Source organism: Vidua macroura, chromosome 9, assembly GCF_024509145.1.
Source record: "Vidua macroura isolate BioBank_ID:100142 chromosome 9, ASM2450914v1, whole genome shotgun sequence".
NCBI lineage: Eukaryota > Metazoa > Chordata > Aves > Passeriformes > Viduidae > Vidua > Vidua macroura.
The window spans coordinates 11,789,484-11,801,569 of record NC_071579.1 but is presented as its reverse complement, the minus strand read 5'-3'; the positions used below and the strand labels follow the sequence as shown (position 1 = coordinate 11,801,569).

Sequence of the window (12,086 nt, the reverse complement as noted above, 5' to 3'; positions counted from 1 at the left end):
GAGATGAATCTTTTTTTTAATTGCATCTAGGAAGCTGCAGCAATTACTTCATTTAATAAGTTCATTTGCAAATAATGGCGACATTCCAAACATTAAACTAAATAAAGCAAAACCAGGGATAATAAGGAGAGGCAAATGAAGTTATAAGGATATACAGTAAGAGGCTAAGGAGGAAAAAAGTTGAATGATACTGTTGGCTGTGAAGAACAAGGGCTGGAAGAAGCCCTGAAAAAAGCCATTGACTCAGGCTAGTGAGTAAGTGGCACATGGCAGTGAGTTTAGCAATCACTGCTTGTGTGGACAGTCTGGATTATTTCTGTGTCCTCCACTGATGAAATTGCACAGAAAATGACTGTCCTTTTTAAGGAATGCACTGGCATTTCTAATTTGGTTTTCATCACTCCTTATGTACTTTGGCTTCAGCGAGTAGCATCCCTGATAAAACAAGGATGTTAACTGCTTGCCTTTAATCACTGCAGTTAAATGGGTGTGAGAAGGAAAATAATAGATGACTTTTCTTGGCTCACTGAATTTATACAGTATTTTAAAAATTTCCAGCCTACTTACCATCAGCTAAAATGTCAAAGCCAGATATATCTGACAAATTAAGGAAATCAAATTGAAGGAACCAATTTAATTGTTACAAATACATAAACAACTAATGGTGTAATTCAGTCATTGCAACATTCAAGGATGTTTCTTAAAAACAAACAACTCTCAATGTAGGGCACTCTAAAACCAAAATAATTCCAAATGTTGACTATGACTTGGTATGCTAATATGTTTACTTCTAGATGTCTCAGGTATAGAGGTTATTTTCTCTTGGTGTAATGAAGCAGCTGCTGTTGAAGTGTGAGAAGAAATGATATGTAGTAATGACTGAGATTTATTCTCACACTTGGGAGTGGGGGGAAATCCAAGTCAGAAAGTTAATTTTGCTTGTTTAAGCCAATTTTTATTAAGCTGTCTTAAGTGAATACTTAGAGAAGGCATCTGTAGACAGTAATGGGGATTAGCCAACCTACTAAAGACTTTCAGTAGAATTATTAAATTGTTTTACAGCTCTAAGACTGAGTGTAAACGTGGAATACCTATGTGCTCTGGTTTGGTTTAGTACCAATAGGTACAGAACAACTGACAAAGTAAGCTAGCTGACTTTTTCATGTGTCTTCATAATTTGATTTTTGCAGAGATACTAACACTTCAGTATCAACCAGCAGAACAAAACAGCATTTGAACTAGATAATTAAAACTGTTTTCTTTTAACTTCAGCTAGATCTTCTGAAACTGCTTGTACCATTCGCTCTGTAGCTTTCTTCAAACTGTTTGCTGTCTCTATGGCATGATCCAGAGTAGAACTTAAAACCTGTTGGAAATAATAAAATGGAGCCTTAGTGAAGGCAAGTGTATATACATAGGTACTGGAAAAAGGTGATGTTTAATGTTTTGTTCGTGATTTTCACTCTCAATATGTGTTGAGAAGTAAAAATTGTGTCATGTGATAGACTGCTATAGGATTCAAGTTGGAAGTACCTGTTAATTATTTTTCTCTTTGATCATGTATTTATTTGAACTGAGGGATATTTATACTTTTCTATTGTATCTGCTCCAGTGTGGTGCATGTTTTTGGTACTGATAAGGCTTTCTTGAGATTTTGATAGTGGGTAGCTCTCAAAACCTCTAGCTAGGTTGTTTCTAGGCTAGGCTTTGTTTCAGTATATGAAAGACAATTCTGGAGATAAGATCCAGCACAATTTTTTGGTCTATTTCACCATTTATACAGGGACTGAGTTGCACAACAAGCCTGTACATACCTATATGAAGAAATATAGTAACATATAAGCCAAAATGCCTGGGGTTTGAACTCCCTCTTGTCTTACCCTCAAATGCACTACACATGCTTAGATTGTAATCAGCTTGCTAAGAATGGGATGTTCTACAGTGCCATGATGTATGGAGGTAATCCTTTCAAGAAGGATGTGTGGCTTTTAATTTTCACAAAAGTCTTACATTTGCATAGGGATTGTTGGCATTTGTGTCTCTGATGTTAATTGCAGATTTTCTTTGGGCAGATTTCTTACTGGATATGTATTGATGTGAAAGGATAATTTTACCATATGTGCTTGAACAGCAGGTTTTGGCAGCCACAAAGGGTTTCCTAAAGATAAAATATATAGAATAAAATACAATTTAAATGAGAAAAGAACTTCTAAACTATGAATCACATACATACACCTTGATAGCACTCGGTCACAAGTTAATTTTACGGTGAGTAGAATTTTCCATTGAATTGTAAAGCACAGTCCATCATTATTTGTGTTCTATCTGCATTGCAATAAGACAGAAAATGTTCTAGGATGCCGAGTAAGAAAATTTCTCATAATAGTAGCACTCTGCTGCTGCTGTAACTTTCAGTGTTGTATGCCACTGATTCTCAAGTGCAGCTGCTGTACTTCCAGGCAATTACTGCTATTGAGTAAAGCTGTCAAAAAATACTGTGACAAAACTTGTTTGCATTTCAGTCTAGTCTGTGCTACTGTTAGGAATCCATTTTGTTTTTGTCTCATGGTGTAATTTAATGTTAACAACAATTAAGTTATTAAAACAATCCTCTATAAGGATTATTACTTACAGAGAAGTAGTTAGTAGCAAACAGAACTGCATCCTGTATTAAGAGGCCTGCTTTTGAATCTTTGAATGGGAACATCTTAAAGTGAATTTTTTTTTCATTACTAAATGTGTCAGCTAAAGAAGTTACTTTTTTACTCTTCATTACATTAGGAGTGAAGAACTAATCTAAGAATTGTTTACACATGTTCAAGTAAATAATTTCACTAAAGAGTGAAATTCTAATATGCAACATGCACTGTAAAAGATAAAATATTATTCCTGCTTATAATTCCTGGTGCGTTTTTCCCATGCTCAATCTTCAACAGTGGGGTTTTCTGTTGTACTACACAGCTATTGCTACAGCTTACCTTTCACTAAGTCTGGTTACAACTTCACCTGGCTGTTTGGGTTTTTGAGCCTTTTGAGTGGAGATTCTCTTCTGTGAATAAGCTGGAGTTGTTGAGGCCATGTGTAAAGCAAAAGAAAAGTTATTTTCTGTGTATTTTAACTTTTTTTTCTCTTTAGCATAAATTAAAGATCAAGTAACTATCACTGCTGAATAAAACTTCAATATGTTTAAAGTTTTTTGTAAATGAGGACAGATTAACCTTTTTGTGTTTGCTCTTGAGTTTAGTTGGCAAATGGAATGCAGATTTATATTCAGTTTCATCCAGTGAAAGACTGTAGTGGGGATGTGTAGAATAATCAGTGTCATAATCCTAATAATGAATGCTACTTTGATTTGTAGTTTCACAGGCTTGCTAGAGACAAATAGCTAATTTATGCTTTCTTCTTTTTTCTTTAAGCAATTTTTTCTTATGCTAGAGAGAGACTCTAAGTGACTTTAAAAGGTTCATGTTTAGATGATTTAATTTTTTTGTTTTTAATTAGGCTCCCCTTTGCTGCATGCCAGACAATATGAAGGTAAAGCTGGAATCTTCATTAGTACTTGTTTATACTACGTTAGGTAATGGGTGGCACTATAAAAGTTGGCACAGTAATGTCTAATTGTCATATCCTTTCTTGTGGCTCTGCAAAAGGAGATATTCCTGCCGTAAACGAAATATGAAAAGGATTCCTCTCATAAATAACCAGGGAGAGGTAAATCTGTCATGCATGGAGATTAAACTTGACCAGATGTGTAAAAGTTGGATTTACAGTGCTAATGACTGCTTATAATAAATTAAATGTGGCCTGGTAGGTGCAGTGTGGCGTTCTGCCCTTTAGGAGCTGGCCTGTGTTTGGTAATGACACATCATACTTACAGGATGAACCACAGCTTCTTTTTCTACATAGGGTACAAGACTGAACAGACTCTTTGTAATTCCTGAGTTTTACTTGATCTCTGCTTCCTCTGGGGCATCTGCATCTAAGTCCTGGAAACACAGACATGTAGTTTAGAAAAACAAAAATATAAGAAATGTTTCCTTGTAGATGTTCATATTTTTGTAATCACTGTACCTTGTCTCTCTCCACATAATCTCATATTTAATGATTTGTAACTTAGACTGTCACAGTTGAGAAGGTCCTTGCTTTGTGAATTATAAGAATCACAGGCTGAGAAGTCTTCTGTATCACTGCCTAAAATTTAAAAAATAAGTTTAAAGGGTCTGAAATATAAAAAGCTTTGGCTCATATACTCAGGTAATGATTTGGCTTTCAGCACTGTAATTTCAGAACCTTTTGCTGCCATCCATGCTACTGCAATTTGAGGAAGTACTTTTCACCCCCAGGAGAGTGGGGATTGAGTTAAAGATTAGCTTTCAGCCCTGTCTGCAAGCTTTGAATGGAATTTTCTGGTGGTGCTTATTTTCAGACCAAGACTTGTTGTGGTTTTTTTTTTTTTTTTTCTTTAATGAAGTTCTCCATATCCCTGTCCACAGTGTTATGGGAACAGTGCAGTATAATAGGAGTGGGATGAGAATTTGAGCAGTTCTAGTATGGCACTGCTTTAACCATTGCACCAACCAGTACAAACCATAATCCCACTGTATTATATTAAATTAAAAGGATATCACAGAAAAGTCAAGGACAACTGATAGACAAAAGGTAAGAAAACCTGTATATTCAGACTTAAAACTGAAAGTAGGACAGCTCATGCTATTCTCCTTTAGTTGCTCGTTACTAAAAGCTTCAGAATATTCTGCAGTGGAAAGGTAAATTTGTTTTTAAACAGAATAATGACGTTGAATCCAAAAACTGAAAGTGGAAGTAGTGATATGAAGTGTCTTAGTTGTCAAGCTTTGAATTATCTTCTAGAACATGAAAAAAATGCAGGTCAGAAGAAAAAGCAAAACCAAAGCATTGTGTGCACATTCCTGTCAAGCTCTTGAAAATGTTAGCAGTGGCAATATTTGGAAACTTATCTAGAAAGCTAAATTAGATTTATAGAGTAATTCAGGTTGGACAGGACTTCTGGAGGTCATCTGATTCTGTCCCCTCTCAAAGCAGGCCCAACCAACTTAATTGAAGTTGCTTAGAACCCTGTCCAGTTGAGTTCTGAATATCTCTGAGAATGGAGATGCCACAGTCTCCCTAGAGCAAACTGTTTCAGTGTTTGACCAAGTTAGAAATCTTTCATTCATGCCTAACTGAAAATTGCATTGCAACATGTCTGTTGCCTCTTCATCTGTCACTGAGAGTTCCACACTGAATTTGACCTGCTGTTACTTTTTTAGTTTCCTTTTTATTCTTAGTGCTTTGCGCTCTGCTAAGCAGCAACATCTGTTAAAACTACAATTTTCATGTTGAGACATAAAAGGAATGTATTTCTTCACAGGATTCCCTAGCAGGTTTAAACACAGTTCTGACCTTTGTATGCCCTCATGACTTACTCAGGTTGGTATCTGATAAATCAGTTGGTCTTCTCTGCACGAAGAGTGGCAATGTTCCAGTTTTTCCTTCCTGGATGTTTGTATTTCTTTAAGCATGAAAACAGAATATTTTTATTATATCTTAGTATTTCTATGATGAGACTTATAAACATCTTATACTAATGATTAATTACTTCTTAGTTGAGAAGAAATCAGATTTATTCACAGGAAGACCTTTACTTGTATCAGTTATCTGAAAAAGTGGTAAGAAGAAGTTTAATGATTAACCGGTTGAAAAATAATGAACCCTTTAGTTAAAGGATACATTCTGACAAAAGCACCCTGACTGTTAAAAATGTTAAAAAAGCACAACTGTTAAAAATGCTTAAAAGTAGAGATCTTGATAATCCTGTATTGGAATAGTAAAGTAGTATGAAATCTTAGATGCATCCATCTGTTACCACTGATAGTGTTTTGATACAACATACATGAAATATGATCTGGTGTCTTAGTAACTTTGAGCTGTTATTAATGCTTTAATTTAATGACTTTAGATAATTAGAATAATATTTTGAGATGTACCTTCTGAGAGAAAAAGAACAAAGTTCCTTGTTTGAGTCATTTGATGTGTATTTTTAACTCTGGGTGTACAGGATCACCAATTTATTTGGAGAATTTTCTGCCTGTTCATGAACATAATAATCAGAAGATTGAACTAATATTCTTTCAATGACAGAGAAAAAAGTGGAAGCTAGGTGAGTTTTACTAGGCAATTATTAACACCTGTCTGTAAAATAATCTGGCAGAATTAGGTTAACATGATTGTGCTCTATACTGCATGCATTCTTTTCCTGGAAGCTCTGCTTCTCTACTGGAACTTAGTTTGGTTCTCTTTTTTTAACCTTACATTGATTAAGGGGGGGACCACTTATTTTATTTTTCTAATCTCATTGAGATGTTTAACACCTATAAAATTCTTCCCAGGAGGGTGGAGATGCTATTTTAGAGTTTTCGTAAGGTTTTGATCATTAATTACGTAGGCCCTGCATCCCTCCCTTTTCTTGTTTAATTGAGAATACCACACAAATATTGGCAAATTATCTTTTACTGGAACTGTACTCTGACTAGTTATTCACATCTTGAATTTGTGTGACTAACATGAATTTTATACACAAGTATGATTTAATTCCTAGGTGAAAGTGATGGTGGTGTCCTGGCTTCAGGAAATACTTTCATATTGAGAAAGGTAGGAAGACCAAGCTAGGAGGAATTCTTAGATATGCAGTTATGTAATTCTGTACAATTTTTATTCTGGAAATATTCATGTTGCATTTCAGATTTCAGTCATCCTAATTTTCTTACTCAGCAAATAATTTTACGTATGTTTTTATAAAAACTTCAACAGCTGTTTCCAAGTTTTCACTTACATGTGCAGACAAAGATTGCACTTTTTGCTGTCTAAAGAAAGTTGATTTGCTGGTGGGATTACATCAGTTGTCTGGCTTCTTTCTCTGTTATGCTTCTTGTGAAAAAATGGAGTTTCAGTACCTCTTGTTTGTGGAAGATCAGCAGTGCTTGAAACTGCCAAGCTCTGTACAAAGTAACAAAGCATAAACACAGGTGTGCATGGGCCTTGCATTGCAAGGAACGACTCCTACCAAACAGCATCTCCTCAGACTCTCTTACCATTTTTTCTCTGAAGCCCAAGTTACTTAAAACATTGGTTATGAAAGCATTTGTTGAGACCTACCTGTAGATTTGTAGAAGACAGTAAGATTTTTTTTGGGAGGGAGTGTGTATGTGTATTTATGATCTGGGAGAAACTCAGTTTTCTTAGGAGCAAACTCAATTTTCTCTGGCACAATACTGTTTGGTCTTCTAGTAATTCTGCAGCTTAAGATCTTGGACAAAGTAATTTTTCCTCCCTTTAAATGATAGTGATGAATTCCCCAAAACAGCTTTGCAGAAGTTAAATTAGCTACTCATATTTTCTTACTGTGAAATACTTTTGAAACTGGAACTAAGAACATTCAGTATAGTTTTGTTTTTATACTTAGGTTTCTGTTACAGTTAATTACATATTATGAAGTTAATATTTAATTTTTCTTTTGAAGTAACATGCTATCTAAAAGCATCATGCTCTTACTAGAGGAGAACACACAATCACACAACTGCACTTAGATTCTCAAGACTTGCATCAATAAAATAGAATAATTGTAGTGTTTAATAAAAGTCAGTTACCTCACAGAAAGACTGAGCAGATTCATAGGAAGTCAGTAACGATGACAGGCTGCCTTTGCTGCCATCAATTTGTTCCTGAATGTCTTCAAGCAGCATGCCAAGTCTGAATATTCCTCCTTCCACCCTTCTAAATCCAATCACAACTCACAATTACTTAAAACTCTCTAAAGATCTTTAATTTCTTACCATGATAACCATAGTTGACATCGCAGTGTATTTCCCATAAAATAAAAAAATAAAATGTATGGAGTTGTCAGAGTCTCTTTTAAGTATTTGAATTAATCAAATAGATATCCCAATTACAAGTAGGATATATAAAGCCCAAGGTGAATTTTGGCCAAACAACTTACAGTTTATCACATTAAGATAATATTTTCACTTCAGGAAAACTCTAATGGATAAATGAAGCAAAATCTGTAAGACAGTAAAAGAAAATATACTGATGTACTACTTAGCACTTATCTTCTAACCTCTCAGGATCAAACTCTCCAAGGTTGATAGGCTTGTTCTTGTAGTTCTGCAGCTGTAAGTTGTGGTGCTCTTCTCTAGCTTTTAAATAATTTCTTTCCAAGGCATCAAGGTATCTTTTCAGTTGATTTAAAACCTTCATCAATAAGAAATAATTCAATACAAAATGTCATAACTTAGCAGAAGTAGCTATCACTATGTCTTGCTCTGTAAGCCAGATGTTATTTGCAGTGCTGTTGGTAAGAATTTTGCTAGTTCTCTGAATTGAAACAGGACTGCATATTGTATATTCACCTAATACTCTGTGCTGCTCTATTATGTCCAAATAAAATAATAAAAATTATTTCTGAACTAATGCCCTACATATCAAAATTCCTAACTTATATGGCAACTTCAGGCCTTTTATTAATAGTTTTAAGTCAGAATCCTTAAAAGATTTAAGAATTTGTCCACCTCCTGAACACCTTCATTTTTGCTTCCTAATCTCGTACCTTCAGTCTGAATTGAAAAGAGTAAATATCCATTTCAGGTAAGCATCAAGAATCTTGCCAGAAAATTGTAAGTCTACAGCCATTTCAAATGCATTTCAGATAGCTCAAAATACATAAATTAATTTACCAGATATTTGTCTTGTAGAAAGAGTGTTTCATGGCTCATATGCTTAGAGAAGTCTTCCACCTTCAAGACCAAATAATAGACTTAATTATTATATTTAAACAAATTTGCCAAGAGAGTATGGAATTTGAGCATCAGTGCAAAGTATATATTGAAACAGAGTTCTTACTTTCTTAGTCAGTTTCTCTGTCTGATCCTTTAGTATTTGAGACATCTTTTCTCCTAGTGTTAGTTCTGGTGATGAATCAGAAGGATTTAGACACTGTGCTTTTACTGTCCCAGCTGCTGGTAGTGCTGATGCTGCTGTTCCAGGCTGCAGTCCTATAGCATACAAGGTAAGATTGATCAATTGCAGTTTTGGCCCAAAAATGTAATCAAATTACATTAAATAGTCATTTGCATAGCTACTGTAATTTTATTTACTTGCTTTAAGCAAACCATGTGTAGGCTGTAGAGGGACAGGAGCACGTAATGTGATGACGTCAGGTGGTGTCCCAGTGTGTCCTGAGGAAATGGCAGTGTTGGCATTTGCAAAGTCTGACTGAGGAAGTATCTGTTAAAATGAGAACCTTCATTATAGATACAATGTTTAGAACACTTATGGATCTTGACAAAAAACTTTAACTCAAAATACAAAATATTAATGAAATGTTTTTTATAACAGTGCCATTTAATTTTCTGAGTTGACGGATGTATAAAGTGTCTCATTGTATAAATACTTAAAATACTTTTCTGTGTTGTGAAAATATAGAAGATTTGTATAAATGGGAAATACAATATGAAGGTGACAAAATAGTTTTAGGGGATAGTCATAGTCCTAGAGGTAAAGAAGAATGACTTTAAAAAAAAAAGTATTTTGAGAGCTTTACCTTAGGATTAAATCTCAGATGGTCAGTATGATTCTGGATGTCAGCATGCTGTGTCAGCATCTCATTTGCAGCCAGGAAATAATAGGGAAAACTATTAAAACTTGTTGTATCTCAGGCAATTTACTAAGATGTAAATCTAGAAACAGAATTAAGACCGTGTAAAACCCAGTGAGTGAGCTCCATGTCAGGCTGAAATTGAGCAGTGGTTATCTAATTACTAACAAGCTTTAAAATAAATTCACAACAGTAAGAGAAATACTGCTGTCGAAAAAATCCTTTAGAAAGAATTGACTTGTCAATAAATACCAGTCTCATAGCTGAAGAGTGTTAGATGTGAAAAAAGGCAAAGATGTCTTAACATTGCACAGTAAAAAATAGAATGTTGTTCTTAAAAATGTATTTGAAGTATTTTTTATGAATTTAAACATTTAACGCTAGAAATAACGCTTTATAGTGGATTTCCTAATGATTTGATAAGATGCTTTATAGTCACAAACAATGCTCCAGAGTGAAATACTGGAGTATTAAATAATACTCAGCCTTTAAATAATTGGTAATGTCAGTTCTGTATAAAGTCAGTTTCACGGAATTTTATTTGTTAAAGCAGTTTTTGAGTCAGATGATGTACTCACTGATACAGAGTGCCTATAGAGTTAGTCATGTTAGATTTTATGGCATAATATCTTCTTACAATAAACCACTCTTACCCAGTATGAGGAATTTCTTCAAGCATCCTAATTACCTGTAGCTGTTGCAGCAGTTCTGAAATGCTCCCTTCTTCTTGATTCTCTACTTCAGCAGAATTGAAGTAATTCTTATTTTCCAAAATGTTGTTCACAGTTACTGATTTACTTTGCAAAATAGGAACGGGTTTTGCTCTCTCAGTTGATGAGGTAATATTGTCAGGTTTTTTTGGTACTTCTGAAGCAACTTCAGAGAAGTCAGGAAGGCAATAGTGAGCTTGCCCTTGGTCGTATTTGAGCTCACAAGGTGAAACTGTTCTCTTAAACAGGGCTCTCTCATCTTTCATGTTTTGAAAGGCGTGTGTATCTCCAGTCTCATTAATCAGTTGTGAATATTCTTGTCTGCACCCACACTGACCAGAAGAAAAACCAGGTTTCTTTGAAACAGGTTTATTTCCATTTAACAAGTTTCCATTTTTGTCACAAGCCTTTACTTCTTCATGCTTTTCTAAGGGATACTCCTCGGAGCTCGTTGCCCATTGTTCATACACGAAAGAGCCTTTGCTATGTTCTGAAGGCTCAGGTTTGCTCCCAGTGTCATCGATACTTTCAGTAAAGGACACCTCTGGTATTGTCTCACATTCAATTAAGTGGCATGTGCTTAGTAATTCTTCCCTAGGAAAATGACGCAGGAGGACCTTGGACATCTTGGAGGTACTTAGGTGTTCTTTGCTATCTGGTTTACTGGAACTACCAACAGGTAATTCCTTCTGAAAGGGAGCTTCATTTCCAGGCATTTCAGTTGGAACTCCAGTTGTTCCTCTGGTGCCTCTGTGATGACTGGAGAATTCTTCAGGCTGTAGAGGAGTTTCATAATTGGCTGCTGCTTTTATGTTTTTGTTCTTTTCAGAACAGGCTAAGTTTAAAATACCAGAAATATCTTTTGTACAGCTACAGGCATTCAAATTATCTGAATTATTGTTGTATTTACAGCTTATTCCTATATCTCCATCATAAACTAAGTAATCATCTTCCTCTTCAGTTGCATCTCTGCTACAGTCTAATGCATCCAAAAATGAATTATTCATTTGGGCTTTCATCCAGTCTGACAGTTTGCACTTTTTTGTAGTCTTCATTTATTATTTATTATTAGTTTATCAATGCCATTGCTTTGCCAGTTGTGGACAGAGCTTTTATTATTGCATGGATCAAAATCTGGAATATATGATTAATAGTTACTTTATACTCCAATATACATGACAATAATACCTAGTTATCTATATACTTAATATTTAATGATCTCCCTACTGTAGCTGTTTTAGAACATTCCTACTGGTATGGATGCTTCCCTATTTTTAATAGTGTAAGTCTGCTGGAGGAAATAAGACATAAATGACAAAAGCATAGGGAACAGCAGCTGCTGCCCACTACCTGTCCTTGCTCATTTATCCGGCTGTAGTCGTAAAGACAAAAAAACTTGGTAAAAGAGCCACGAGTGGTACTGGAGTTCAGTCTCAGGCTGAAAAAACCCAAACAAATCCCCCAACCCCTTTCCCCCCCACTCTAAAGCGTTTCTATAGCTTATACTGTAGAGAAAGATCACAAACTTTTTTCCCAGTTTACTTCTCGTCCCTGTGCATCAAATAAAATGTAATTAATTATAGCAGCCCAGCATCATAAAATGCATTGTTTCACCTTATCTGCAGTCTCTCGAGGTGGCAGAGGCGAACTTGCAGCCTCGCTTTCCTATGGGCACCAGCGCAGCAGCGCGGCCGTGCCATTCCCGT

The 12,086-nt window shown here is 35.3% G+C and overlaps 1 protein-coding gene across 3 annotated transcripts; it reads right to left on the bottom strand.

The window, feature by feature from the left end:
* Nucleotides 1–35: 35 nt before the first annotated feature.
* Nucleotides 36–12,077, bottom strand: AKNAD1 (AKNA domain containing 1). Of its 3 annotated transcripts, none has more exons than XM_053984712.1 (15): nt 11,995–12,077; nt 10,359–11,514; nt 9,617–9,676; nt 9,171–9,300; nt 8,917–9,068; nt 8,751–8,810; nt 8,135–8,268; nt 7,665–7,791; nt 6,851–7,014; nt 5,445–5,530; nt 4,072–4,191; nt 3,876–3,986; nt 2,979–3,060; nt 2,011–2,158; nt 36–1,366 (listed from the first exon to the last, which is right to left on the bottom strand). In XM_053984712.1, the coding sequence occupies exons 2-15, from the start codon at nt 11,433–11,435 to the stop codon at nt 1,247–1,249; spliced, it is 2,571 nt and encodes an 856-aa protein (XP_053840687.1). In that variant the 5' UTR covers nt 11,436–11,514; nt 11,995–12,077; the 3' UTR covers nt 36–1,246. The 3 variants fall into 3 exon arrangements, with proteins under 3 accessions (XP_053840687.1, XP_053840689.1, XP_053840690.1); XM_053984714.1 differs by having other exon boundaries at nt 2,115–2,158; XM_053984715.1 differs by lacking the exon at nt 2,011–2,158 and having other exon boundaries at nt 1,278–1,366.
* Nucleotides 12,078–12,086: the final 9 nt, after the last annotated feature.